The sequence below is a fragment of the Betta splendens genome, chromosome 19 (assembly GCF_900634795.4).
Source record: "Betta splendens chromosome 19, fBetSpl5.4, whole genome shotgun sequence".
Taxonomy (NCBI): Eukaryota; Metazoa; Chordata; class Actinopteri; order Anabantiformes; family Osphronemidae; genus Betta; species Betta splendens.
This window is the reverse complement of record NC_040898.2, coordinates 8,246,207-8,272,747: the sequence shown is the minus strand read 5'-3', so window position 1 is coordinate 8,272,747 and position 26,541 is coordinate 8,246,207. Positions and strand designations below refer to the sequence as shown.

Below are 26,541 nucleotides of genomic sequence, written 5' to 3'. Positions count from 1 at the left end.
GTTTGTCGTCAGTACTGGTAAAACGGTGTGAGCACTGGGCTAATCCCAGTGCACGTAGAAGCATTTGACAGATTGTCACGTCCACCTCTACGAATGCAGATTCATGTACCTCAGCTGCAGCGTTCGCTATGGATGGAATGGAAGAAAACACAGTGTGCTGGAGAAATACTGCTGGTTTGCTCAGGCTCACATGAAGGGAAACTCATTACCCTTAACTGCAGATGAAGGGAAGAGCTCGGAGGCCTGTTGCAGGACATATAAGGCGAGATGAGTCTGCTCCACTGAACTCACAGAATCTCACAGAGTGGGGAAACAGTGTGGGCATTACAGGCATAAATAAGTCACACATGAGAAGCATTCGACTACATGGGCTGCTATTAGACAAAATCAAGATGCAACTTGGGCTTCTGATTTGCAGCAGGATCAGCAGAGCATCACGCATGAGAGTGATGATACCCTGTCTATGACAGACCCACGCCGTAGTAAACTGATCAGAGAAAGGAAGTCATACGCCTAGAGTGGAGAACATTGTGCTGTAAAATGTGGGTAATGCAAGAAAAATGTCTAGTGATGATTGGTAACAAGTTCGTCCCCACTAAATGAATACCAACGACTACAATGTGCCCTCTGTTCTGGACTGTGCATATGTGGGCTGCCATATGGAAATACATTCCAGCTCAGTTTCTTATTGTCTACTGCCCACCCACCCATACTTCATCTCTGCAGTTTGCAGGGTGGGGGGTGGGCTCCAAACGGGCACGGCGAAAGTATGCGCCACATTTCCCAATATCACGCTAAAACAAGCACGTTAGTTACAGAATCCAGCAAACGGGTTGCTGCTGAATGCTTTGCTCTTGTGTCGCATGCATCGCCGCCGGTATCTGGTCTGAACCAGCATGGAGCGATCACTTATTCATTCACATATGTTATATGGATGAACAGCCTGCAGCTCGCACTTTTGTGTTAAGCGGGTTGCATGAGACCCTGACAGGTCCGTAAACTGTACGTGTTTTCTGCAGACCCGCATCTCTCCAGACTCGGATCGTTCGTCATACAGCAGACAGGTGCAAACGCAGTCTGCGGACGTGGAGCGTGTTACCGGACGACACCGTGACGCGCTGAGGTACAGTATGAAAGTAAGAAAGCAGCGCAATCATGTAGTGTCCGGCAACGTGCGGGCTTTGTATGAGACGCCCAGGTTCTGTTTAATAGAAAATGACGTAAATGATTTAAACAAGTTAGCTAACACAGAACGCACGTAAAGGCTAATGGACTGATTAGCATCTCCAAATATAAGGTTTTGAAGGTTGACAACAAGGAAAAACACTTTAAAGGTTAAAAGGACGCAACTTTAACTTCTATTTAATTCAATTCAATTAAAGCGGTCATACTTTGGGTCGCAGCACAGAGGAGTTATTCAGTTTGAACTTACTTCAGCGTCTGAGTGAGGAGGAATCCCAACAAGGCAAAAAGCAACTCCATTCATCGGGTTCGCGGCGTGTCGTCGGCGTCAAGCGGCGCAGAAACGGGTTAAAACTGCTTTTCTGTCCACATTGTTCAGCTTCGCCGTGTCTCCCGAGTGTTGTGCTTGGTAGCGAGTTCGGGGCTGCGTAAACGCGCGAGCGCTCCTTCTCTCCCTCTGTCCGGCGTCAACGGTCCCGCTACGAGCTGCGTCACGCGCCATAGCCGCGCACGTGCGGAGCGGAAACGGGGCAGATTGGTCACAAAAATAAAAGCATGGAGCAGTTTAAAACTACTGTATCTAACCTGATATTTACTTAAATACGTTCACACATCCCAATATATATTATATATAATATAATTTGAGCAGTCCAAATAAACGTTTTGCAAAATTGTGCCAAGGGCTGTGATTGTAACAGCTAAATTGTACATTTATCATCATAGAATTGATTTATTTTGTAATTGTAAACTTTTATTTTCAAAGACATAGTAACATAGTAAGCTCGTTGTCGCGCGCTTGATGAAGGTCCTGACTGCAGAATGATGCCAGCTGGGCCCATCCAAACACAACAAAAAGGTGTGGCCGCAGCAATCAGAACTATACAATGGTGACGTCATGCAGTGTGTTTAAGACCTGCCAGCAAATGGTTACATTGTTTTTTTTTGTATGACCCCGCCCCCTGTGGCACATTTGCATACCGATCACAGGTTATCACTGTGAGTTTGTATGCTGTGACACTTTCTCTAACTTTGTTACTTAAATCATTTTTTAAAAAAGTGTCTGTTTGTGTGTGCAATATAGGGGTGCGTGTGCAGCGCTTCCTCTGTCCCTGAATGCAGCATCAGCAGTGGGGCTGTGTCTCACTCCACAGATTACAACACGCATACACACAGATTATATAATAGCATGGAATCAAATCATAGTGCATAAAGAAAGAAAGAGCAAAAGACTGAAACAGTGAATGTACGTCTCACACACCCTCTGCTGGCCAGTAGCCGCATGTGTGACATAAATGAAAATCTAAATAATTTATATGTTTCTCTATGATCCCATCAAGACATTGTGCACTGATGTGAACAAACCATGCAGTTTGTCATTGGTGACTATTTTAAAGGGAAAATGTAATGCACAAATAAATCTAAAATTGTGCCAGCATCTGGTTTTTATTATAGTCTTCGATTTAGTCTAATCACTGTCCTCCCTCAACATAAAATCACAAGAAAGATTTTCACCTCTCTAACATACAACACACATTCAATCAGTTCTCACTTTTTTTTCCTGCTCTGTTGGGTCAGTGTTTGTCTTTTTAAAAGTTGAACAAAACAACAAATAGAAACAGTTTGGGGATTTATTAGAATTACATTATCTGATCTTCCATTAGAAGAGATTAGCTGCTTTGTTGATCCTAAAACATCCAAAGACATTAGCTTCTTCAAAAATGTTTTACACAAAAAAAAAAAATTCAGTCAGGGATACAGCAGTCCTCTGCCCTTTATCCCAACACCCCCACTTCAATAAAAACAAGTCTGATGAGGAGTTAATCTAGATATTGTGTTGGAAAGTGATGATTTTCAGCATGGTGAGGAAGGAGGGGACCTGTGTGTGTGCTGTACATATGTGGAGGCCCTAATCTGGCTTTGTCCTGAAAAGAGTTTCATCCCCTCTGCAGGGGGTCTGTAGAGATGCAGGTTCTGAGTCCTGCCATCATCCCCCAGTCGCTCTCCTCATGTACTTTGTGACCTCCTCCATCCCCTCCCCCTTCAATTAACCCGCTGTTCTTACTCCTGTTTTCAGTGCACCTTTAACATTTGTTTATTCTTAATATCACTATTTACAGAGAAATTAGTAGAAATGGGTGAAGCTTGGTTCAAGGCTGGAGCGTAAATGTAAATGAAAGGATCTTTCAGCCTGTGAATAGTTTTGATTCATGAATTAAGCTTCAATAGTTTGTTGTTAGGTGGTAATAGGTTTGTGTGGTGGTGCCTGACAGCGCAGAGGCTGATGTGTGTGTGCCTGCGTGGTGGGGGAGGGTGGGGGACACACCCATCTGTCTATTTACAGCAGCACTGGGAGATTTTGCTAAACATCTAATCCATGTAATCCTCAGCGAAGCTATGGAGGGAACATGCAGTGGTGCCGGGCGGCCACCAGAGAGCGGGTTGGCTGTGAGCCGCTCGCGAACGGAAGCGTCCGAGCGACTTGTTTCGCCTCACGGGGACCCTAGTAAAGAAGAGAGGAAGTGATGGATGAACGGCCTAAGCTATGCACACACACACACAGGTCTGGCTTGAACTTTTCCCCATGGATGCGCTGCCCCGGCCCGATCAAATGGGAACCTATCATTGAATTAGAGCCGCGCGGCTTCGGGGAGACACTCTATTCCACAGAGCGGTCCACTCGCATTAGTGTCAGCCACTCGCAGCCACAGCAGGACCTCACACTTTCATGTCCTAACTTCATGTGAAAGGAAAAGTTTCACCAAAGTTCACTGGAGATACAATGAGCGAATTGTCTATCTTCCACATCCTTTGAAGGCCAAAAAATGCTTGCTAACACAAGTGGCTGATGATGATGACAGGAAGCAGTCTGCTTTGTTCCATTCATTCAAAGGAGGAATATACTTAATCCCACAGCACATATCAATCCAACAAAGCACAGGCCCACATACCGTTACACAACAGCCTTAATCTGCAGGACTGTAAACCCTACAACCGCTCGGCACACACACATGCGCACTCCTTCGGATTCCATATGATGTGAAAATGAATCCAATCACAATCTGAGTGAATGTTTAACTTCAGGTCGGGCAGCAAACAAGGGGAATGCTCCCATTTGTTCGGTTAAAGGCTGCAGGTGCGCACAGTAGCTACAGCGGAACAGATAAAAGGGGAGCGTGAGCTGAAGACAACTCCGACAGGCAAGTGTTGTTTCCCATTCATGCCACATGTACACATCAGAGGACCCTCGGGGAGATTCACTCTGGAGGAAACCTATTATGAGGGCAGGAGTGAAAACATACACACACTCCACGGACGTGAGGCTTTCATCATTCTATTTAAAGCTCTGACATAGCTGAATGAAGTAGAGCGGAGAACGGGCGGGAGGCTATTGACACACACACACACACACACACACACACACACACACACACACACACACACACACACACACACACACACACACACACAGCCTTTTAAAATACAGGCACACGCATAAACATATATGCATGTTCTCATGTGTGCTTACATGGTCTGTGGCATGAAATGCTTTATTGTTCAGTGACTTTGTGGCAGCTGGAGCGAAATTGTTTGGAAGGAAACCCAAGCGGTGAGGAGAGACACGATGAAAATAAAACCCGAGTCCGCGGGAAACAAAAGCAGAGCCGTCCCAGGGATCGTTTTCATTTCACCACCACATTCCTCGCACATTAAATCAGCAGCGCCAAATTCACCGTATTGTCTGGCGAACTGTGTCTAAACGCCCGAATTCATGGGCAAACAATGAGGAGCAGCTGCTAAAACACTGCCTCTGTGTGTGTGTGTGTGTGTGTGTGTGTGTGTGTGTGTGTGTGTGTGTGTGTGTGTGTGTGTGTGTGTGTGTGTGTGTGTGTGTGTGTGTGTGTGTGTGTGTGTGTGTGTGTGTGATAGATGGTGCTGCTCTTGTATTAGTGAGAGTGGCTGGGGATAGTGGACACCACATTACGTAACTGCAGATACACACACCACACACACACACACACACACACACACACACACACACACACACACACACGCACATACACACACACACACACACACACACACACACACACACACACACACACACACACACACACACACAAGTTCTCATCTCAACTCTGTGTGCAGCAAAAAAACATACAAATGTCAAACTAGGAACATGTAGTCAGAAAGAATGCAGTGGAGCGAAGAAGATGCCCTGAGATTGAGAACAGCTGAGCTTTGTCCCATGTGAGCTATTAAAAAAAAGAGAGCGATGTGACAGCAAATGTTCACTTCTGGAGTATGCTCCTCTGAGGCTGCATCACTGGAAAATTGAAAAACTTATACATTATAAATATATGACATGTAACCTTTTTGCTAAATGTTAGCTGGCTACAATAAAAACCTACGTAGGTGTGAAATATAACCAGCTACTGACTGAAACCGCTGATGCCGAGGAACTGAATGAGCATCGGTAGTGGATTGATGGGAAGAGTTTTTGTTCAGTGAGTCTGGATCACATGAGTCGTGACCATCATCTCCACATTACGGCTGGTTTTGGAGCATATTTCTCCTAAAGATAATAGAAAAACACTAGATGCTAGAGGCCACAGAGGCCTTTGTGCTCATACCCACATTAGGACCCGTCACAGTTTGACCGATGTCACGCAGGACATGAAGAAATGTGATCAAACCGATCTGTGTGGGACATGAAAACATTAGAGGAGCACGCAGTAATGGGGAATTGTCATTATAATTTGTCACCCCCACCCTGTGCTGGTATCTCCTTTGTTGTCCCCTCCCCCTCTGCTGCCCCCCCACACCCGCGTCTTTCCCCTGTCTTCTGCAGAGGCCTGATAACAGGCAGTCTGCTGCTTGCACGTCCATTACAGGCCTGGATGCAAAGATGGATCTGCATCTCAAGTGCGTCTGTGCTCCACACACGCACACGTGCTTCTATTTAGGTGTGTGTTGTTCTCACTGGAACTTTTGCAACAGACTTTTCTCCTCTCAGCTCCCAGCAACTTATTAAACTAAGCTCAGCAGAAGCACGTGGGAAGGACAGAGACCCGAGTGGAGCCTACACGCCGGCCATTAGAGTACACGTGCGCCTAAAAGACGACAGACAGGCCTGGAGGCGTCCATGCTGGACGTCTCAGCTCAGTGAGAGTGGACGCAGGCGACAGCTCATAAAAACCTGTTCCTTCGTTTCGCAGTGAACACAGGATGCATATTTTTAAACATACCTGAAATGCCTCAATTCACGCTATAGTGTGATATATAGCACTTTAGGAAAGATTTATTATGCTCTTGTTTAGTAGAAATAATTCTCACTGAATGAACTCTCGACATTTACATCACTACGTCAAATGTCTCCTGAATTGTTTAATAGTGATATTAATATGAGCGCTCTGACTGTTTATAGCTTAATTAATCTATCATCACAACAGCTCTTTTTCAAACAAACATTCAAGTGATATGTGCCTGAAGTCACTCTCACAAAGCAAATCACTGTTTTCCCGATGAGTCATAACATCGACTACAATAAAAAAGCAAATAATCCAGTGGAATCAAAGCATGTCAGAAATTTCATATAGTATTTTTCCACAGACTTTCATTCTTCCTCCTCAGCCTATTTGCTCCAGTAATTGTGTTTGTCTGGTCACAGGATATCCTGACATTTACACACACACACACACACACACACACACACACACACACACACACACACACACACACACACACACACACACACACACACACACACACACACAATGGAGAAACTCTTTATGCTGCTCAATGCTCCATTAGTGTCTTTAAAGGATACACTGTCCTCTACATCCACACCATAATGACCCCACAGACCTCTCCCTCTTTTTACTTTCTTTCCGTCTGCATCACACAGTGCAAATAGCACACACTCTGTCTCAAATGTACAAAGACTTATCACATACAGTATAAAATAAACTGAATCAAACTCTGCTGAATGCCTTCACATACACAGCCTCCTCTTTGCTCCCAGAGACAGTCCCATGAGTCCAAGGGCTGAAACAGTCTTCAGTGAAACGACTTGAGCGCTAACAAAAAGTGTCTCATCTGACACCTCAGATCCCCCTGCTGGTTCAGTAAAGTGATGAGTCAGGCGTGGCCACTGCAAACACAAACCCAAACCCTAGAGCCTCATACCAGCTGTCAGCGCCCAGAAAGGAGGGAGGACCTCTATCTGCAGAAAGTTGGACTCGCTGCATATTTTCCAAACTGACTATTAAACACAAAGCAGTAGAAGTGTTAGGGTTTGTTTACCTGCTTTGTTTAACGGCTACATCTTGAATTGGCTTTTGCTCTGACTCAGAGATGGACATAGATTCATAACATGGACCCTGGGCCAGAGTCTACATGGGGCCCCTCCAACCAACATACTAGAGTAGATACTGTACTGACACAAACATATTGAATGACATGAGCAAATACACAGACAACCACTCTCTCAAAGTCAGAAATCTGCTTATTCCACTTGGTCCAGAATCAAAAACATTACATGATTTCTCAGTAATGATGTATGTCAGACTCCCAGAATCCTGACTTGTCTTGTTTTCAGGACTGTCAGACTGTAAAGTTGCAGTAATACCTTTAAGCACGTCAGTCTTACACAGTTGCAACTGAAACAAAGCCAATACAAAACAAACATGTGCCTTTGCTTGTATGGCTTCTCTGCGGAACTACAAACTCCTACTGCGATGGCTGTGGTCAACCTGATGCCTGATGCTCAGACAGACGGCGGCACATCAGCCGCTGAGAGCTTGAGTGCGAGTCTCCGTGTGCTCATCCATTTTAATAACTTGTGTTGCAGTAATAGTGGTGGACATGCATTATTGAAGGCGACATGTGCGTGTGGGCGTCCCCTCACCTGGGCCATGGTGTTCAGCTGGACCTCGGCCGGCTCCCGGTCTTCAGCATGGTTTGAGGGACCTCGCGTTGCTTTGTTGTGATGCTGATGGGAATCAAGCGTGAGGGTTCACACACGCACACGCGCACACGCACACACGCACTCAGTGGCTTGCTTCGCTGCCGCGTTCCCAACCTCCGCGCTCACACACATCACGTCCTCCTCCTGCCGTGCTCCCGTGTGACAGCCACGTCCTCTGAGGCGCTCACTCTCCCCGTCCTCGTCCTTCTTTCCACACTCTCCAGTCACAACCTGTGTGCAGCCCTCTATCCTCCTTTACAAACTCACACAGGAGAAAAATCTGTCCGGGCAGACGAGGGGTGTCCCTTCATTCGTCCTGTCTCTATCCGGTCGGTTGTAATCTGGGCTCACTCTGCTCGCTCGCTCGCCCGCTCGCTCGCCCGCTGCCTCTCCTTTTCCTCCTCCTCCCCACGCTTGCTCTGCTCTCTCTCTGGGCTGCGCTCCCTCCCCCTCCTTCCTCCCCATCCTCTAAAAGCCTCCTGCTCTTTTCCCTCGCTTACTGTACATGGCAGCAGTGAGAGACAGAGCGAAGGGGAGGGGTGGAGGGATCACAGTGTGTGGATGTATTACTCGTTGGGCACATAAATCTGTTCGCACATTCACACTGCAGGGAATCACCTTCCATATGGGGGCAAGAAGAAAGTCTCCATGATGTAAATCAGTCCGATTCAGAGTGATAACTACCTAAGGATTAAGTTGGAATTAGTCAAGTAGCAATAATAGCCACCATGAAATAAATATAAATCAGTATAATGTTCTCACAAGTGATGGAACCCTTTGACTGGAAGGTGTATTAGGGTTCTCCCATCAGCTATGATGGACACACAGCTACTGTAAAGTGAGACATCCAAGACCAGCTATTGTTATATGCTGAAAGTGAACCACAATAGACCAATCTCATATTTAACAGCCTAAAGTTAGTAAAATGTGCTTTATGTTTTGACTCATTTTAAAAAAATGTCAAATCTGTGTCTGTTAAGTGGTGTAAAGCAGATTTGCAGGGAAATCTGCAATGTCCAAGTCCAATGCTGGGAATTTAATGTGTCAGTAAAAAGTCAGCAAAAAAAACAAAAGCAACTTCCTTCCTCCACTTCACTTAATGAAGGAATAAAAAGGAAAAAAAATGCAGTTCACACATTTTTTAATAATTTGAAAAGTAAAGTGGATTTAGTCCCTCTTATACTTACTCATCTTTTATTTTAGGGAACACAATCACTCTATGGCAGACAGAGATGGAGAATTAGATGACAGAATTATAAACAATCCAATAATGTAAAATATATATCATACAACATGTCAAAGTGACAGTAAATATTATTTCATATTTATTAAGCCTGGGTGTGATTCGGGTCACGTGTCACGTGGAGCTGATGGAAAGCAGTCAATCACGAAACGGTACAAACATTTTGCCTATGTAATTTTACACATCGTAACACACGTGTACACAGAGTCATTCTATCCTTGAGGAATGAGGAAAAGGACATCCTGTGGTGCTTCCCCTGAGCTGTATAGCTGGAAACTCCCACCCCACAACAACAGGAACGGGCAGGCCGGGTACAGAGGCCCACTGTTCTCCCCTTCACAGATCACTGATTGCTACCGTTGGTTGTTACAGTAGTTTAGTGCTCATGACCAGTAACAGAACCCTCACCTGCCTTTTATGTGTCACTTGACGACTGGTTGTTTAACAGATACCCTCTCTATTGAATTAAGGCTACAGCCCAAAAACGTGACTTTAGCTTTGATTTGAAACCTTTCAGAACTTACTCCAGTAGGGTTGATGTAGTTGATCTATTAATTTACTATTACTATTCATAGATCATCCAGATCTATGCTGTGGAACAAAAAGGTGAGATGTGGACGGAAACTGTGGCAGATGAATGATGCCATCTAGTGTACAATTACATGTGCATCAACCAATGATAATCAACTGTCTGCTGAACTAATGCAGTGGCTTTAGATACGTCAAATTATGTTTTAAACAGTTATATTATATTTATTTATATAAAGAAAGGTCCACATATCCTAATGAAAAATTAAGCTTCATTACATATTTCAGGCAAAACGTGACTAAACCCCATTTTTTTGAAGCCCATAATGCTGTTATGGTGTGGGTGTGGTTAGTTCCTATTATCCAGCGTCACCTAGTCACCTGACTGACTGGTCCCTAGCTTCAAAAAGTCTTTCCATACCTGAGCGCTACCATATCATCATGCAGGTGGATCTGCAGTGAATATTATTTGCCAGAAGAGGGCACTTGACAACTATTTATTACATACAGTGGAAACCACTCAGGGTCAGACTGCAGTAGAAAATAAGTTGATGAGACTTAATTTAATTTGAACAGTACTCCCTTCACTCTGGTCTGACAAAAGGCTCTTCCTCTTCAGGCTGGAGGCTGTCGCTGACCTGGGCCTGGGAGCAACACAAAAAAAACCACACATTTATTTATATATAAGTTTTGTCTTCTTTCCTAGTCAGTGGTTTTCAGGTTGATCCACCATTAAACCTGAACTGTCATAAAATGGTTTTGAAAGTGTCTCTACACAAACACTGACAATAAAAATCATTTAATACCAGTCCTGCCTGTTACTGTTCTCTGGGGTGACAGCAGACCTCACATTTATTTCAACTGACTGCTCATTTCTTCTATACTATCCCTCATGTAACTTCAACCTTATCTGACACACCCTGCATATCCAGCCATTGCATAAACCCGAATCACAACTATATAGCGTAGACCCAGAAGCCTTAATTGACTAAGAAATGTATTTAATGCTTAAACAGCTGATTTTATCTTTACATTTTGATTATACATTTTAGATGTTCCATTCATTTAACGCTAAAGGCTGCTAAACTGACAACAAAGGGACCACAGTATACATTATTTATAAAAATCATCCTGCCATCCTTCAGCTATACCATCTATCCTGTAGGAGGCTGGATCTGGGGGGCAGGGTCTAATCTGAAGTGACTCCACTTGAGAGGCTGGATACACTGTGGATAGGTCAGCAATTTATCAGAGGGCTGACACATATAGACATACAATCGTTCACAGTCCCATTCAGTCCTAAGGGCAACTTAAGAGTCACCGAGCCAACCCGCATTCTAAGGACATGTATTATTCAGAGATGATAAAGTCTGATTTGAAATTTCAGCAGTGCTGCGTGCATTATGGATGTGCTCTGACTTTGTGATGAGCTTTACAGTTCATCTGTACAATGCAACATAAATATCCTAGTTCTTCAGTTACTGTATGTTTAATGCTATAAATTATAAACCCTAATGTATCCAACTATATGCTGTTGAAACAGTTTTAAATCTTTAACTACCACAGCCATATCCTAGACTAAATGGTGGTCAGTCAGTGTCCTCTGTGTCCCCCAACCCTTTGACGGACACAGCTGCTTTTTTTAAAAATCTGCTGGGAGACAGGCTTCCAGCAGAGTCTGAGTACGCGGTTTTACACTATTATGGCTCACTCTCATTATGTCTGTGTATCCATGCAGCCAAAGTCACCTCTTCGTTCTTGTGAATATCAGAGCAGAGGTGAGTGGAAATGCCTTCCTCCAGTGGGCTGAGGGCATCCTGGCAGCCGAACACCTCGATTGTCCTCTGGAACACAGCGTGTTTAATTGTCAGGGAGACAGAATCACTCACATGCACGTGCCTGCGAGCGCAGACGAACACATGGACGTACGCACCTCCATGCTGGTCAGCATCTCCTCTCTGGGTGTGCTGAGGAGAAGTTCGTAGAGTCTGTATTTCTGAAACAAACTGCACAACACAGTCACTTTAATTATTAAAGCCCAAAGAAGTACACAGCTACAAATGCTATACACTTACAATGGACTCCTTAGAAGGTCAGTGTATTTTTATCATCTACACAGTGCATAAATATGCACATTGTTAAAATTAACTCTTAGCAGTAATAATAATAATTATAAATAATAACAAGCACCTGATTCTGTGGGTTTTGAGAGGAACTAAACCCTCCTACAGTGTTTTACAAACGTGCTGTGATAGCTTTCCGCATGTAAAACCAGTTTCTCCAGATTGAACCCAGTCACCATGTCCACCTCCCGCATGCTGTCAGTAATAGCCTGGCTTAGAGATGAAACATGCATGCACACTGGCCGAAGGCGGCTACAGGTGGAGCCGAGCCATCAACCTGTGCCAGCCCATGCTGGGCCTCGGACCAGGTTGGCAGGACTTTACAGCAGATACGCAGCTGTAACTCAGTTGTCTTTGAGCGTGTGAACCTGTATTTGAAGGGTTTTAGGAGGTCGTTACCTATTCTTGACGTAGCTTATGAGCGCTGTGGCTTCTTCTGTGGTAAAACGCGAGCTGGCGTTTTCCTCTGATGCTGGGCTCTGGCATGCAGGAGCTAGGGCTTTAGCAAACTCCATCATGTTCTCCACTAACCCCATCTGTTTCTCTGTAATATACAGTGCACGTGAAGTGTAAATACTTTATATGGTTAAAAAAATACATAACAATTAGGCAAATAATGAGTAGCAGAGGGGCACGGCTGCTGCAGGAGCAGCATCAGGGTTCTACTGGTTAAACTGATCCACTGTCACAATGCCTTTTCGCACATTTAGAAATGATGAGTGTGTGTCTGTATCTCTTCCTCAACCTCGGATGTTGTCCAGGAGCACGTGTAGGACCGCCATGGTAAAGGAGACCTGTGTAGGTGTGAGTCCGGCCTCTTTAGCCCACCAGAACCCGCGCACATAGTAGTCCAGAAGAGCAGCCTCCTTCATACATGTCTGGTGACTGTTAAAACCCAGGATCCTCGTCAGCTCCCTGCGGACAGCGGGGAGCAGGTGTGAGGGAAACCCGTTCCCTGGAACCGGTTCGGTGCTGACAGGTGAGTGAGCAGAGCTAGCTCCACTTACGACTGAACGTCCTCCGCCGTCCCGTGCAGTAGATCTGCGACTTGTTGCTGCGATAGCGCTTCCCACTGAAGTAAGGCCATTTCCTGTTTCTTCCAGAGGAAAGAACAACTAGATAACTTTGTCCAGTTAATTGAAATTATATTACGAAACCCAGTAAGCAAGTAACTAGTCATAAACTCGTAGCAAACTACCCTGAATGCTCTTTACGTCTCACTACGCGTAGCTTCCCGGGGCATGTCAAGCTAACATGTTGCCATGGTAACAACCAATCAAGGGCTCGTCGGGATGTACGGAAAGCCTGATTGGCCAAAACAACTCTTTTTTCCAATTTGATCAACTATTTCCGTAAATACTGAAAATAATCGTTCTGTTCTGTCATTGATCGGACGGTTCTGTTCTTTATTTTTCAAAGCAAAAACATTTTTAATTTTACCCATACTCATGTTTACACAAGGAGTCACATTGTGTTGTGGACAAATTTGAGTTGCAGTGAAAACATTTATTCAGCGTGGCCCACTCATTTATTATTCAACAGACATGAATTTACTTTGAACTCTTTGTTATTCAGTTTTAATGTGTTTATTCAAGTGTAACCAGGTGAAAAAAAAAGTACCAGTGGGAGAAAAGGCTGGAATTAACCAGAAAACATGTTTGTATTATCAGCATATCAGACACTGTCACCGTCAGTCCTGGAAGACACACTTTCACTTAGCACACACACATTTTTGACCAGTCCATGGAGTTAACTGGGCTCATCAAACTTCACGGCTTATGTAGTCGTCATCTGATGAATTATTTCACTCAGCCACTAAAGATCTAGGACTTGTCATCCACGGTAATTCAGAGTAAACGGCGGCATGTCTCTGCAGGCTACAGTCCTATCATCAAGACTAAACAACACGTGCAGTAACGTGAAAAACAGAAACCCCACAGCGATCCAGCAGGTTGCTGGAGGCCTGCCCTACTGTAGCTCACCCCTCCCTCCTCTTACACTCAACTCCTTCAGAAACTGTCGCATACAAGTCCTCTGTCCCCTGCAGCAGCCGAGATCCTCGGAACCTCCTCGGCCCTAACTCCAGACCTCACATCATGTTCTTCAAGTTCATCTGTGCTGTGGTGACCAGATCTCTGTTTATACTCGTCTCTCTCACCGGCGTGTGGAGAGTGGTCTATGTGAAGGACAATGGGCTCTACTGGTTCCTCACCATCCTCTACCTGCCTCTTATCGCTGAGATGATTGTGACCCTCAAGAGAAAGAGAGGGAGTGATTACAAATGGTATGAAGATCTCTACTGTGATGTTTTAATGCAGGCCACATTCATTCAGTCTTTTATATGGTTGTAAAAATCAGTAAATAATTGGATGTATCTGTCTAATTGTGTTTTACCCTGCAGGTTTTCTCCAGCTATCTTCTTCTTCCTCATCAGTATTATCCCATCGATATGGATTTTAGAGCTTCATCACAAGCAAAACAATCTCTCTTCAAGGGTATCGTCTATGCATTCTACAGATTTTTTGTTCACTTCAGCTGGAAATGCTCTGTGTGAAACCTTGCGTCTTGTTCTAGTGTAAGAAACTCAACTCGGCGGAAAATATTCAGAGTGTTTTGAATCCCCTGATGAACTCAACAAACAGCAGTGAAGCGTTCATGGTAGGTTTCAAAGTCCTCTTATTAAAAATAACAATCTTTAAAGTGAATGTGGCTTAAAATCAAGTTGGTTCAACAATATTCCTTTTTCACTTACTGGGGTTAAAAGAATATTAAGACTATCAAAACATTTCATTTTTCTCTGCGAGTTACTGCCGATAGACATCTTGTCTGGCTGCTGGTGCTTTTCCATGTCCTCACATGTCTGGGACAGTGGGGCTCTTTTTCGGTGTCGTGTTGTAATACTGCTTCACCTCAAAGGAGCTGTTGTGAGGCTGCGGGTGCTTTTTTCCGTCTATAACTTTATTTGGCTGCTCTTTACGCAGCAGCCCGGCCTCAATAAAAACACGCTCTCGAGCTAAACAGGAAAAGTCCTGTCTGCACTGTGAACTGTGCTTTTACCACATGTTTACTCTTTTATCTTTTAGCCGCTTTGCAATGAAAATCGCGAATAACGCGAAGGCGTGATGCTAATCGGGCCTTTTAAGACTGATCGTGACAAGCAGCAGGATTAGTCATGTCGGCAAATTCCCAGAAATTCTGTCTGTTTACATTCAAGCGGAGGTTTGGTAAGAAAGAGCAGGGGTGTTGTAGGTAACACGGTGGGGCTGGAAACACACACTGGGCCGAGGAAACGGCTGCTCTGACTGTCTCTGCAGACCGTCCTGTCCTCAGTGTGTGCCGACGACTGGATCCTGGCTCTACACCAGATCCTCATTGTCCTCCTGATCCTGGGCAAATGGCTGCTGCCGGCCGCCGGAGCGCTGAGCAGGGACCAGCTCTCCCAGCTGCTGCTCATCTTCGTGGGCACGGCTGCCGACATACTGGAGTTCACCTCAGAGACGCTGTCTGACATCAGGTGAGCAACGGGACACATGATCAACTTGTGTATCACAGTGACTAGATTTACTTGAGGACCAGGTTTGTTGTGTGACAGGGACAACAGTCTAGACATGGTCTACATCATTCTGGCCGTGTGGACCTGGAGCATGCTGCAGTTTCCCCTCCATCTCTCAGGTACAGTATAATCTGCATCCACGTGGTTTGAAATGGGGACAGGTTTGCATGTAACTCCACGTGTACGTCCCCCTTTGTCCCAACAGTAATGGATGCGTCTGTGGAGGACCTGTCGCCGGGACCCTCCCTGTTCTCCCGCCTCAGCGCAGAAATCTGGAGCACTCTGGAAGCGTTGCTCATCCAGGACGGGCCTTTCCTCCTCGTGCGCCTCATTGTCATGCTGTACTTCAGCGTGGTTCACCAGATGCTCATCTTCTTCGCCATCAAGAACTTCCTGGTGGTCATCCTGAACATCTATCGACTCTCTGTGCTCGTCTGTGACGGGAGCTCCTGAAAGTGGCTTCACGCCGCAGTGGAGTGGCATTTGCGAGGCAGCACAAAAGACGATGTCATATTTACCGCACGCGAACGTTCATCATTTTCTAATAAAGATCCTCACACCATTCAGTTTGCTAATTTAGAGTATCAGAATGAGAAAAGTAATGACCCAGATGAGACTAAGCGATTTAAACCTCAAGTCCTGATAGAGAAATTGTCGTGGTCTGACAAACAAAACGCTGAAAAGGCAGTTTGAAATCCCTTCTCTTCGTTTCCATGGTTAGTACTTTTCTCAACACTTATTTTTGGCACATTTCTGCCACTGCCAGTTGATTCTGTGTGGAACCAAGGACAGATATTAATAGCAACGTGCAGGTGGGGCCTCTCTGTGTCCACTTCTATATACTAATACTCACTCTTTAGGCAGAGATGAATGCTCGGGGCCTGTAGCATGTGTTTAGAAAGAGTGAGCGGCTGCTGTGCAGTAGATCCAGATGCATCTTTAACCAGCTAGATGCAATTACTGAGTTTCTCTGGTGAAGTGGCCGCTGCAGCATAAGGGGGAAGCTATAGCGAATGGATGGATGGCTGTTCCACCTCCGGCTTGTAAATATCACATGAGGAGCACAGAGTGATGCTGCAGGACGCCCGTGTTTGCATCTGAAGCCAGCTCAATAATTTACAGCCACGCACTCGTGCTCCGCTCCGGCGCGCGCGCGTGGCTCCGGAGCGAGGAGCTCACAGCACGATGTCACCGGGATCAAACGGAATCGGTGGCGTTTCGGTGTATGCGTAAAGCGGCATCCGCGCACTGAAGGAACCACGTTCAGATTTAGTGACGTGATCATCCATTTGACACTGTGACTCACCGGCGCTCGTGATACATTCCGCATCACTTTATGCATGGACTCATGACTCACTTGTTTTTGGAGCAGTGGGAGCAAATATTACCAGAGCCACCGAATCCACCCGCGCGCTACCTCGCGCCGCAAGTCAACGGCGGCAGCCAGCGCTTTGATCAGGCTATCAGCTGATAGATGACACGTCACACCCTCGCGCGGCTACCGCCCGGGTTTCCCCGCCCTTGCTCTGCGTAACATGCGGCACATCGATAGTAGCAAATGGAGCGGAGCCACTATCTCCACTGACCTGGATTGAGGAGGGTGAGAGGAGAGCACGCAGCGCGGCAGGTAACGGCTCTTTCTTTTTGCTCAACAGGAATAATATCAAATAAGAGTGAGGATAACGGAGCGCTCATCTGCTCCGTTAACGGCGGAGCAGTTACTGTAAGTCTCAGAGCGGAGCGCACACGCAGCCAAATCCTGTTAATAGTTATGGTTTTATACTCGAGACATCATGTCTCTGCATCGGATAAACTGGGACCGTGACCGCTCTTTCTGGCAGTTTAATCTCCTGCCTGTCGCGGCCATAAGAAATAACATTATTGGGGAGCAGCTCCCGCTGTGATGTGGACGTGATCTGACATCGGTCCCTCCGCCCACATGCATGTGTCATGCACTAAGCTGGCAACAAGATGCAAAGTGTAGGTAACAGCGCGCGCATCTCGCGCTCGGGTCTCCGTGGTCGCCTCCTCTGTGCAGATGGAGTCGGGACCGGGAGGCCGTGGCTGCGCGTCACAGCTGCTCCTGCACCCTCCGGGCTGGAGGAAACGCGGCGACCTGTCGGACCAACTCCTGTGACCACATCACACCATCCTCGGCTCCACGCGGACTGTTGGAGGACACAACAACACGCTGACCTGTACTGAAACCCCGGTCCTCCACATGGAGCAGGAGGGCGCCTGGTAGAGGGGACAGCAGGGGCCTCAGAGAGCTTCACAACTGAAGTCTAATTCAACTGATGCTCATGGTGAGTTATTATTATCAATTATTTATATTTATGATTAATAATTTCCACACATGTTAAGGAAGAACTAAGAACATTGTTCACACCTGACTGCAAGGCATTAAAATCTAATCTAAAATTGATTGTCCACTCAAAAATAATCAAATCGTAATTTTTATATTATATATTATATATACGTAGTATATGCTTTTTACAGCTCTGTTCAGTGAGGACATGGTTTAGCACTCAGTTGGTATATTGGACACAAGGAGGCAACAGGGCCAAGAATTGAGCGATGCCCCCCTGGTTTCCCCATAAAGCCACGGGCACGAGTTAGAAACCAGCCGCGGCCGTTTCAGGTAATTGAACCGAGCAGAAATCCAATGGTTCTGACGCGTGAGCCATAGAGGGAAAGTCTGGTTGCTGCTGCCGCCGCTTCTTCCCGTCCGAGGCGTGATGAGGTGGGTGGGGAAGGTCCGTTTAATGACGCCGAGAGAGGTCTGGAGACGCCCGCCCCTGTTCAGGAGGACGCAGAACCTGCGGCGTCGGTACCGAGGGCCCCAGGGCCAGTCGCCCACACTGTTGCTGCATGTGTGAGCGATGCAGGCGTTCTCTCTCTCTGATTCGTTTATTAGATGATATATCAGAAATACAGAAAAACACTTGTTCTCTGAAGTTTTCTGCTCTCGGCCAATCAGACGCGTTTAGAGGCAGCGATGGTTTCGGCTGCTAGCTGGAAACCCTGTTTACACATAAGCGCGCGGGCATCAAATCCAGAACAAAGCAGCCTAATTAGAGAGTCTTACGTAGGGACACAGTGCGTGGTCAGCCAGCTGAGATAAGTTGAGTGTAGTGCATACAGATCCGTGCTGCTGGGAGTACATGCCTGTAGTTTTTTTTTTTTTTTTTTTTCATTTTATGGGATCTGCAAAGGATTTAATCAGTCATGCTCTGTCTAATGGATGGGTTGTTCAGTGGAGTGTGATGAGAGCGCATGCTGTCCCGGAGAGAGGGAGAGAGGAAGAGAGGGCGAGAGAGAGAGAGAGAGAGAGAGAGAGATGAGAGGAGGAAGACATGACAGTGTCTCTAAAATACAAGGCGGAGGAACACAAAGGAAAAGCGAGCTGACGCTGTCGTAAAGACGGAGCCAAGTTATCTCTTGATTTCTGCCTCTGCAGGAATCTTCAGCTTGAATTATGTACATGCGGGAGGGTGCTCCGGTGAAAGAAAGAAGGCTGAGCTGTTGTTTGAAGGCACGTTTTGCCTCTTAACACAGAGGGAATGCTAGGCCTGTCCAGGACATGCACATCACTTACTGTATATGTGTCACTTTCTCTAAGCCTCTTCCACATCCCTGGCTTCACAGTGGAGTCATCGGAGCTGGCTGTGTAACATTCAGGCTCTTTTTCCCATTTCTTAAACTATGTTAAACAGCTGTATATGCTCAGATCTTACTTTGACAGTACTCACACATCTCCAAGGTGTAGTTCAGATTTGATGGTTTGGGGTTGGGTTGAAGCCCCGCCCTCCTCTGTTCTGATTGGCTAGACCATCAGAACTTGTCACGTGACTGATCTCCCTATGGATTTGTTGCAGTTTATTTTATTAGCCAATGTTTAAACAAACATGGAAAATGTGGGTTTCCAGGTGCCTGTTGAAGAGAGCTAAGCACACTAACGTTGACCTTTAACCTCCAGCCTCTAATCAGCTCATGGTTTTGATGAAGCTCCTTAAAGGCGGAAATACCTGAAATACCGCAATAAAGTCCAGGACCCCAGCTGGAGCCAAAGCCCTGATGCCACGTTGTTTTGCTACGTGCTGCAGCCACTCAGCCACCAGGTCACTCCTCATCAGCTCATCCTTGAGTCTTAGTGGATGTTTGACCCAATTTTAAACATCTTCCCTCGGGGTGAGAATTTCATCATCACCACCGCAGCTGATTGGAAATGAAACAGTCATGATGCGCCCGAAGGTGTAAACTGTCAGCCTCTATCATTAATGGGCTACAGTATGAAATCAAGCAAAGCAGTGGACGCTTCACTTTATATTTAATAATGCGCTGTAACGGTCCATTCATTATGTGCGTGTTTGAGCAGTTAAAAGGCTCAGTTTGAAGATGTCCCACATCTTTATGTGACTTTCATCTTAGCAAAAAAAAAACCTGATTGTCAGATTAATAAATATTGAAAGGCTTTTTGCAGCACGCGCTCAGAGCATCTTCTCACATCCTGTCGGATCGGACCGGACGAGCGCGGTTGTTGTGAAAGGCGGAACAGAGCAGCACAGAGGGCTGCTTCCAGCCCGATAACGTGTCTCCTGATAGTTAGACCTGATATTTTAGGAGACGCAGAAATCCCAGTCGAGCGTGTTGTACATGTCTAATGTTGGCCCCGAGTTATTTTAAGACCGGTGGTGTCACTGCAATTAAACAGCGCTACTTTTTAAAGGTTTGCTTTAGATCTGGATAGTAAAAACACAAGACTGGTTTATTATTTAGACATTGAGCCGTTTTTATTTTACATGTTTGACGGCATCGGCGCAACGGTAGACGCTGCATCATATTAGTGTACTTTTGATTGACACTAACATGCGGACGGGGGGTTTTCATGGATGTTGCCAGACCTCGCTGCAATGTCAGGAGAGGCCATTAAAGCGCTCGCACTGGCATGAACTTGAGTAATTGCGCAGGGCTTCGGAAGCACACAGCGCATTCCCGCCTCCAGCGGCTCCGCGGACTCATCCTGACGAGCGTGAGTGCAGCTGGACGGCGGCGTCGTTGGCGGCGCCTCCGCCGCGGAGCTCGGCGCGTTGCTGAGTGCGAGGCGCCAACGGTGACCCCTCGTTGGCTGACGTCACCCAACCGCCGCAGTGGCGCCAGTTCACGCTCCCCGTCCCCGCACGTGCAGGTCCACTAAGCTAAAGGGACGCTAATAACGCCACGCGTGACTTCGCGAGGGCCCACTTTTCACTCGCCGCTGCGTTTGCGTCGTCCCGCAGGATCTGAAGAGAGTGCTGTCCTTCCCGCCGTACCCCGGGGACTACCTCCATCCAGTGGTGTACGCGTGCACCGCGGTCATGCTGCTCTGCCTCCTCGTCTCCATCATGACATACATTGTCCACCACAGGTGAGCGCCGACTCCATCGACACGTGCTTCGCGCGCTGTGGCCGCTGCGATGCACCGTGCGTTGTGGAGCCTGTTGATCGCAGCCAGTCATTATTTGTGACTAATGCACTGTACACTGAGAGTTGGCGAAGCCGTCTCCATCCTTGTAACCTTTAATTGTTTGCAGTGTGATCCGCATCAGCAGGAATGGCTGGCACACACTCCTCAACTTCCTCTTTCACACGGGACTGACGTTCGGGGTTTTTGCCGGCGGCATCAATCAGATTAACTTACCTTTCGTGTGTAAGATCGTAAGTAGTCTTACCTCCAGTCTTTTTGTGCTTGAAGGATCCCAAGAGTGATCACTTACTCTTCTCTTACTCTTGTCCTAGTAGCGTAAGAAAACACACAACCTATGAAATAAAAAGTTGACAAATTGAAACAATGCTCAAATGAAACACGCAAAGTGGCCTTAGCTAGCAGTGGCGCCGTTAACATTCAGCTCAACGCACTAGCACGGCTGTCGGGGACATTCAGTGAAGTACGAACATTTGCCTTTAAGGACTCTGCATCTTCACGGTACGCGCGCACTCCGGTGCACCCGTGCAAACAGAATTTCATAAAAGCAGAGCAAAAAGCACGGCCGGCTCAGTGGACATGTGACGGATTCCCTTCGGACCTTCCCTGGCCACGTTCGGTCGCACTCACACACAGGCGTGCTCCGTATTGATTATTAACGACGTGCCCACAGGTTGGCATCGTGCTCCACTATGCCTCCCTGTCGACCATGCTGTGGCTGACGTTCGCTGCTAGAAACATCTGTAAGGACGTGTCCAGAGACCCGCTGAGGGCGCAGGACCGGAGCGAGGCGGCCCGGACGCGCTCCAAACCCACCATCCTCAGGTAGCCCGATGCGCTGGACCTCCATTCCATCCTCGAGTCTTCCCTCCGTGGCTCCGTCTGTACTTGTTTCTCTTTCCCCAGATTCTATCTTGTGAGCGATGGCATCCCGCTCCTCATCGTCGGGGTAACGGCGGCGTTCAGTTTGGACAACTACGGCAGCCGGGACGACGCTTTGTAGTAAGCGCCCGCCATTTCCCGGCAAGGACCTTTTCATTCGTTGCGACGTTTTCACAAGAATGTTTGCGTTTGTGGTGTTTTCCAGTTGCTGGATGGCCTGGGAGCCGAGCCTGGGGGGGTTCTACGCCCCCGTGGGTCTCCTGGTTTTGGTCATGTCCCTGTACTTCCTGTGTGCCTACGTGCAGCTCAAACGCCACCCGGAGCGGAAGTACGAGCTGCGGGTTCTGAGCGAGGAGCAGCAGCAGTTGTCGTCCAGCGACACCAACCATCACTGCCACACGGACGCTGGCGGAGCTTCTGGGTCGGGGGGAGACTGCCCGGCTTTCGCTACCGGTGTTTCGGTGCTGGCCAATGAGCACTCCTTCAAATCCCAGCTCCGGGCCACAGCCTTCACCCTCTTCCTGTTCCTGGCTACCTGGGCTTTGGGGGCACTGGCCGTGTCCCTGGGCCATTTTCTGGATATGATATTCAGCTGCCTTTATGGGGCCTTTTGCGTCACTCTGGGACTCTTTCTCCTCATCCAGCACTGCGCCAAGCGCGATGACGTGTGGCACCGCTGGTGGGCTTGTTGCCCGTCAAAATCCAAGGCCGACGACGGAGATGGGAACGGACAGTGCCAGAGGCAGGAGCTCCATCAGCCACACTGTCACCTCAACTCCCCCTGCTCGGGCAAGCAGCCGCTTCTCTCTCCTCACCTTTTGCAGAGCTCCCACCACAAAATGACCCCCCCTCCCCAGAGCCCCGCCCCCAACCACGCCGGCCCGTGCTGCGTGGCTGTGATGGGCCCCGTCGCCCCGACCGCCATGTCGTCGCTGGCCGAGCCGGTCCCGTCGCCTCGTCCCCAGTCGCTCCCCGACGAGCTCCCTCGCCCCGTCCTGCCGCTGCAGAGCCACCTCGTGGACCGGGCGAAGTCGCGCTCCTTCAACCGCCCGCGCCCGTGCCTCCAGGACTACCGCTCCCACATGGCCTCCACCAGCATGGACGGCAGCGCGCACGGCTCCCACCTGGAGAGCCCCCACGCCGCGCACCACCTCGACGGCCCGCCGTTCGTCGCCGCCGGCCTCCTCCCCGACATCGAGCTCCCGTGTCCCAGTCCGCACCTGGAGAAGCAGCTGGCCGCCTGCCACGGCCTGCAGCGCCAGACCTCGTGCCACAGCGTGCAAGACTCGGTGGCGTCCTGCCACGGCCACGCGCACAGCGTGCACGACAGCGCGACCTCCTGCCACAGCCTCCTCCTGCCGACTCACGGAGTCCACCCCTGCCAGTGGCACGTGCACAGCACGGCCGATCACGCCTCCAACGCGAGCTGCTGCGAGAAGCCAGATCCCTTCGCCTTACAGTACCAGCAGGACCCTGATGCGTTCAGGTGCCCGTCAAGAACAGCAGAAGGGGATAATCTTTGCGTAGAGGTGGAGCAGAGGAGTTTCCCTAGAAACACTCTTCCCCGGCAGCACGCCACCATCAACCGGCGAGGCACGATCGGCCGGAACAGGAGCCTGCAGGAGGACGGCCTGTTCGGCTCAGACTCCACAGGAAACATACGGACTGGTCCGTGGAAGAACGAAACCACTGTATAGTTTTCTTACACTCGCACAGTACGTGCCAGACTTTCCAGCAGCCCTGTAATCGAATTGCTCCGTAAGTGTTTGGGTCTCATTGCCTTCAGCTTTGCCCTTAAACCACAGGTTGAGCTTTCAGTGAGGCCTTGTATCCCCATGATATTTCAGAACCCTTTATGACAAATTTATCTTCAAGTGTGCAATTAGTTTTATAAGGATTATTCAAATGAAAATATATATATATTCAAATAAGGTTGAATTGATTTTCTGCTCCATATGGTTTAAAGGTGCAATCAGTGGTCGCTGGCTCTAACCCACACCTGCAGTCCAGTTGCCGTTTCCAGATTACACTGTGATTTCTTTCATTATGACGATAATAAAGCATTCGTGAGTTATTTCAAAGCTGCTAGGCTAAATTTTACATCTTCATTTCCCACTGTCAGACAAAACACGAGGCCAGGCAACGCCAGCAGCTTCGCCGTGCCGACGTCCACAGTGAGTGACGACAACGGCAACAGAACCTGTCACATTCAGAGCAACACGAGCGCTTGTATCGCGACGCGAACGGGCTGCAAACGTGGATTTATGCTTGTACGACGCACAAAGTGTCTGCGGAACAAGTCCGAGCTACATTATTGATGGGGCTGCTGAAGAACAGACAACGAGCTTCCGAAACTGCGACAGGCCCACGTCCCCACGTGGACGTTTGGCTCAGCAAATATTAGCGTTTGCACGTTCATCGACCAGACGCCATCGCGATCATTGCCATTCATAAAAATGTGTGCTTCAGTGTTAAGCTCTTCAGTCCGCTGGGGTCTGTGGAAATGACTGATTGAAAGGAAACAGCCAGTGTTCATATGCAAAGAGGCTGATTGCACCTTTAAACACTAGAGCGTTTATATATATACATATATGACAACACTATGATTTTAAATATAGGTGATAACCTACTGTATGTGTAAACACATTCGAATCAGTGTGAGCATGTGTGTGTTTCATGTGTGCAACAGTGCATGGGTAGGTACATACTAATGTGGTGTGTCTGTGCTATAAATGTTTGTTTTACCCAAATCACAAACTTTAACTTTAATTTAAGGTTGGTTATTTATGAAGATTTTTTTTTATGGAGACACTGCTGCCAAATAGAGTCGAGAGAGGCTCTCGTCTGACAAATATTGCACTAGTGTGAGCTATTGTGACCCTCACTTGGGGAGATGACTCCCAAAAAAAAAAAACGTTCATGTGCCAGTTTTCACTGTGATGAGAAGCCAATCACAATTCATGCTCGATGAGATTCTCATAGTTTGTAGCATCGTACAAAAGTGAACTCAGGTTTCGGTAGATCACCGTCGACGACGCTTTCAAGTCGCGCCGGGAACATTCCGGCGTTTAGCCCAGAGAGGTGTTTGATAAAGTGACCTACTTCAACGAATCAGGCCCCGTTTTCTGTTTTAGGAAGTCGGTTGAGTTTAGCTTCAGCCGAGTCAGTGTAGAAATCACAGAAACAGGCTTTTATAAATAAAATGCATCTCAGCTTGTTGTGGTCAGTCTTCAGATCTAAATCTTGTATGATCAGACCACCTGCTATCTTGCAGCTGCTAATTAACCCTATTGTCCAGATTTGTATATAATGCACCACACATACTTATTTACAGAGAAGATAATGTTTGAAAAAATTTAGTAAAAAAAAATTAGTAAATTTTCTGTGGATCACTACATGATGCTGCATGTCAGATGTTGATTTGAAGTTGGCTTCACTGTAACTCAGCATATTCATGTCTGACACCATTTGTAGTAGGAGATTTGTAGTAAAAAAAAAAGAAATATTTTAAACACAAATTATATTTTGTAAAGATTTTCCTATTAAAAGCATTTGTGGAGATGTGGACTCAAAAATAATAGATGAGCAGTTTTGCAAGAAGCTGAGTACATTCATCAAACTGTGGATTATTTAATTAGCTTCATCCTAGTCTTATGAGTGTCTATTCTTTATTAGACGCCTCTCTGGTTCATGTGATTCTTAACGGCACATTCGGAACAAGTGAGAGCGGGTGTGTCTTAGTTCAACTCATCCTTTCTTTGAATTTCAGGCCGTCACATAAACTAGTGTTAAGAGGGATGAGTCCAGTCACTCTGTTATACTATACTGTAATTAATACACAGTTGTTCACTTATATGTCAGCGTTTCCCAGTTTAACGTGAGCGTGGGCGTGATCATCCAACGACACCAACTTCCAGCCTGATGCTGATGACTGTGTACGTGATGTGTTGGTGTAACCCAGTGTAGTGACAGCTACAAGTGTCTTCCCAGGCCATTGGCAGGGGTGACTTCAACACTGAAGGCTGCTGTCCAAACATGAAGCCATTTTTATGTGACATTTCTTTTTATTTCTCTTGTGGATCTTCAGCAGTGTAGCGAAAGCGTGGACACCTTGTGCGACAAAGGGAGGACCGATATGAGCACCGTGTGTCGTCTGCACTTACAATAAAGATTTTCTGTGATACACCGCATCCTGTAGATGCCTGTTCTGTCTTTTGGCTCTCGAATGAACATTTGTATTCACAAAACATTTTAATTTTGTGTTTAAATGGGACTAAACTACATTAAAAAATGTGCTATTAGCCATATATTTATTATGATTTAAAACTATTATGATTTAACCTTTAATTTCAGTGAAACTAAAATTTATTGGAGCGTAAAGGTGATATTCACTTCTCATTATTTTTGCCAAACCGGGCTTACATGTGTGGTCATGAATAGTAACAGTCTCTGCTTTTCACATATCTCTTAGCTCAAATCGACTTTTTCGTTGTGATCAAACAGGAAACCGCCACTCGTCCTCTGAGTGCAGTGCTACACAGCCCTGCTTTGACAGCCTTGTGTTCTTTATTTAGCTGCCCGTGTGTCTATGAATGATGA

The 26,541-nt window shown here is 47.0% G+C and overlaps 4 protein-coding genes across 8 annotated transcripts in view; 2 read left to right on the top strand and 2 right to left on the bottom strand.

Moving 5' to 3' along the window:
* Positions 1-8,560, bottom strand: part of LOC114845613 (rho GTPase-activating protein 23-like) — a 29,436-nt gene extending 20,876 nt beyond the window's left edge. The window contains exon 1 of one of the 2 annotated variants that reach the window (XM_029133823.3): positions 8,090-8,560. In XM_029133823.3, coding sequence (XP_028989656.1) covers positions 8,090-8,098 — 9 coding nt within the window. In that variant the 5' untranslated portion in view covers positions 8,099-8,560. Of the gene's footprint in view, positions 1-1,432; positions 1,693-8,089 lie in introns of those variants that run through there. The other variant, XM_029133822.3, reaches the window with a different exon arrangement.
* Positions 8,561-9,324: 764 nt separating this feature from the next.
* Positions 9,325-13,335, bottom strand: cabcoco1 (ciliary associated calcium binding coiled-coil 1). 3 transcript variants are annotated; one of them, XM_055504507.1, is made up of 7 exons: positions 13,242-13,335; positions 13,051-13,139; positions 12,789-12,958; positions 12,443-12,587; positions 11,854-11,926; positions 11,669-11,764; positions 11,060-11,146 (listed from the first exon to the last, which is right to left on the bottom strand). In XM_055504507.1, exons 2-7 carry the CDS (start codon positions 13,128-13,130, stop codon positions 11,075-11,077), a joined length of 636 nt encoding a protein of 211 aa, XP_055360482.1. In that variant the 5' UTR covers positions 13,131-13,139; positions 13,242-13,335; the 3' UTR covers positions 11,060-11,074. The 3 variants fall into 3 exon arrangements, with proteins under 3 accessions (XP_028990512.1, XP_055360482.1, XP_055360481.1); XM_029134679.3 differs by lacking the exon at positions 11,060-11,146 and adding an exon at positions 9,325-10,564 and having other exon boundaries at positions 13,051-13,310; XM_055504506.1 differs by having other exon boundaries at positions 13,051-13,313.
* On the top strand, positions 12,896-16,544 carry LOC114846005 (transmembrane protein 26-like). Of its 2 annotated transcripts, XM_055504505.1 has the most exons (7): positions 12,896-13,022; positions 14,091-14,327; positions 14,445-14,538; positions 14,618-14,701; positions 15,358-15,557; positions 15,636-15,715; positions 15,802-16,544. In XM_055504505.1, the coding sequence occupies exons 2-7, from the start codon at positions 14,140-14,142 to the stop codon at positions 16,047-16,049; spliced, it is 894 nt and encodes a 297-aa protein (XP_055360480.1). In that variant the 5' UTR covers positions 12,896-13,022; positions 14,091-14,139; the 3' UTR covers positions 16,050-16,544. The 2 variants fall into 2 exon arrangements, with proteins under 2 accessions (XP_055360480.1, XP_028990511.1); XM_029134678.3 differs by lacking the exon at positions 12,896-13,022 and having other exon boundaries at positions 13,455-14,327.
* Positions 16,545-16,670: 126 nt separating this feature from the next.
* Positions 16,671-26,132, top strand: adgra1a (adhesion G protein-coupled receptor A1a). Its single transcript, XM_029134676.3, has 7 exons — positions 16,671-17,223; positions 17,635-17,902; positions 20,876-21,003; positions 21,170-21,293; positions 21,734-21,885; positions 21,967-22,062; positions 22,148-26,132. Exons 2-7 carry the CDS (start codon positions 17,894-17,896, stop codon positions 23,637-23,639), a joined length of 2,001 nt encoding a protein of 666 aa, XP_028990509.1. The 5' UTR covers positions 16,671-17,223; positions 17,635-17,893; the 3' UTR covers positions 23,640-26,132.
* The last annotated feature ends 409 nt before the right edge of the window (positions 26,133-26,541 follow it).

Excerpts from the sequence above, each read along its gene's own strand:
- adgra1a (XM_029134676.3), top strand. Across the intron at positions 21,294-21,733 it reads TACCTTTCGTGTGTAAGATC|GTTGGCATCGTGCTCCACTA; the intron begins GTAAGTAGTCTT and ends ACGTGCCCACAG. Across the intron at positions 22,063-22,147 it reads AGCCGGGACGACGCTTTGTA|TTGCTGGATGGCCTGGGAGC; the intron begins GTAAGCGCCCGC and ends GGTGTTTTCCAG.
- LOC114846005 (XM_055504505.1), top strand. The coding sequence starts at position 14,140 with ATGTTCTTCAAGTTCATCTGTGCTGTGGTGACCAGATCTCTGTTTATA. Across the intron at positions 14,328-14,444 it reads AGAGGGAGTGATTACAAATG|GTTTTCTCCAGCTATCTTCT; the intron begins GTATGAAGATCT and ends TTTACCCTGCAG. Across the intron at positions 14,539-14,617 it reads AAAACAATCTCTCTTCAAGG|TGTAAGAAACTCAACTCGGC; the intron begins GTATCGTCTATG and ends GTCTTGTTCTAG.
- cabcoco1 (XM_055504506.1), bottom strand. The coding sequence starts at position 13,223 with ATGACTAGTTACTTGCTTACTGGGTTTCGTAATATAATTTCAATTAAC. Across the intron at positions 12,588-12,788 it reads GCTCCTGGACAACATCCGAG|AGAAACAGATGGGGTTAGTG; the intron begins GTTGAGGAAGAG and ends TGTATATTACAG. Across the intron at positions 11,147-11,668 it reads ATATTCACAAGAACGAAGAG|TGTATCCAGCCTCTCAAGTG; the intron begins GTGACTTTGGCT and ends ACCTATCCACAG.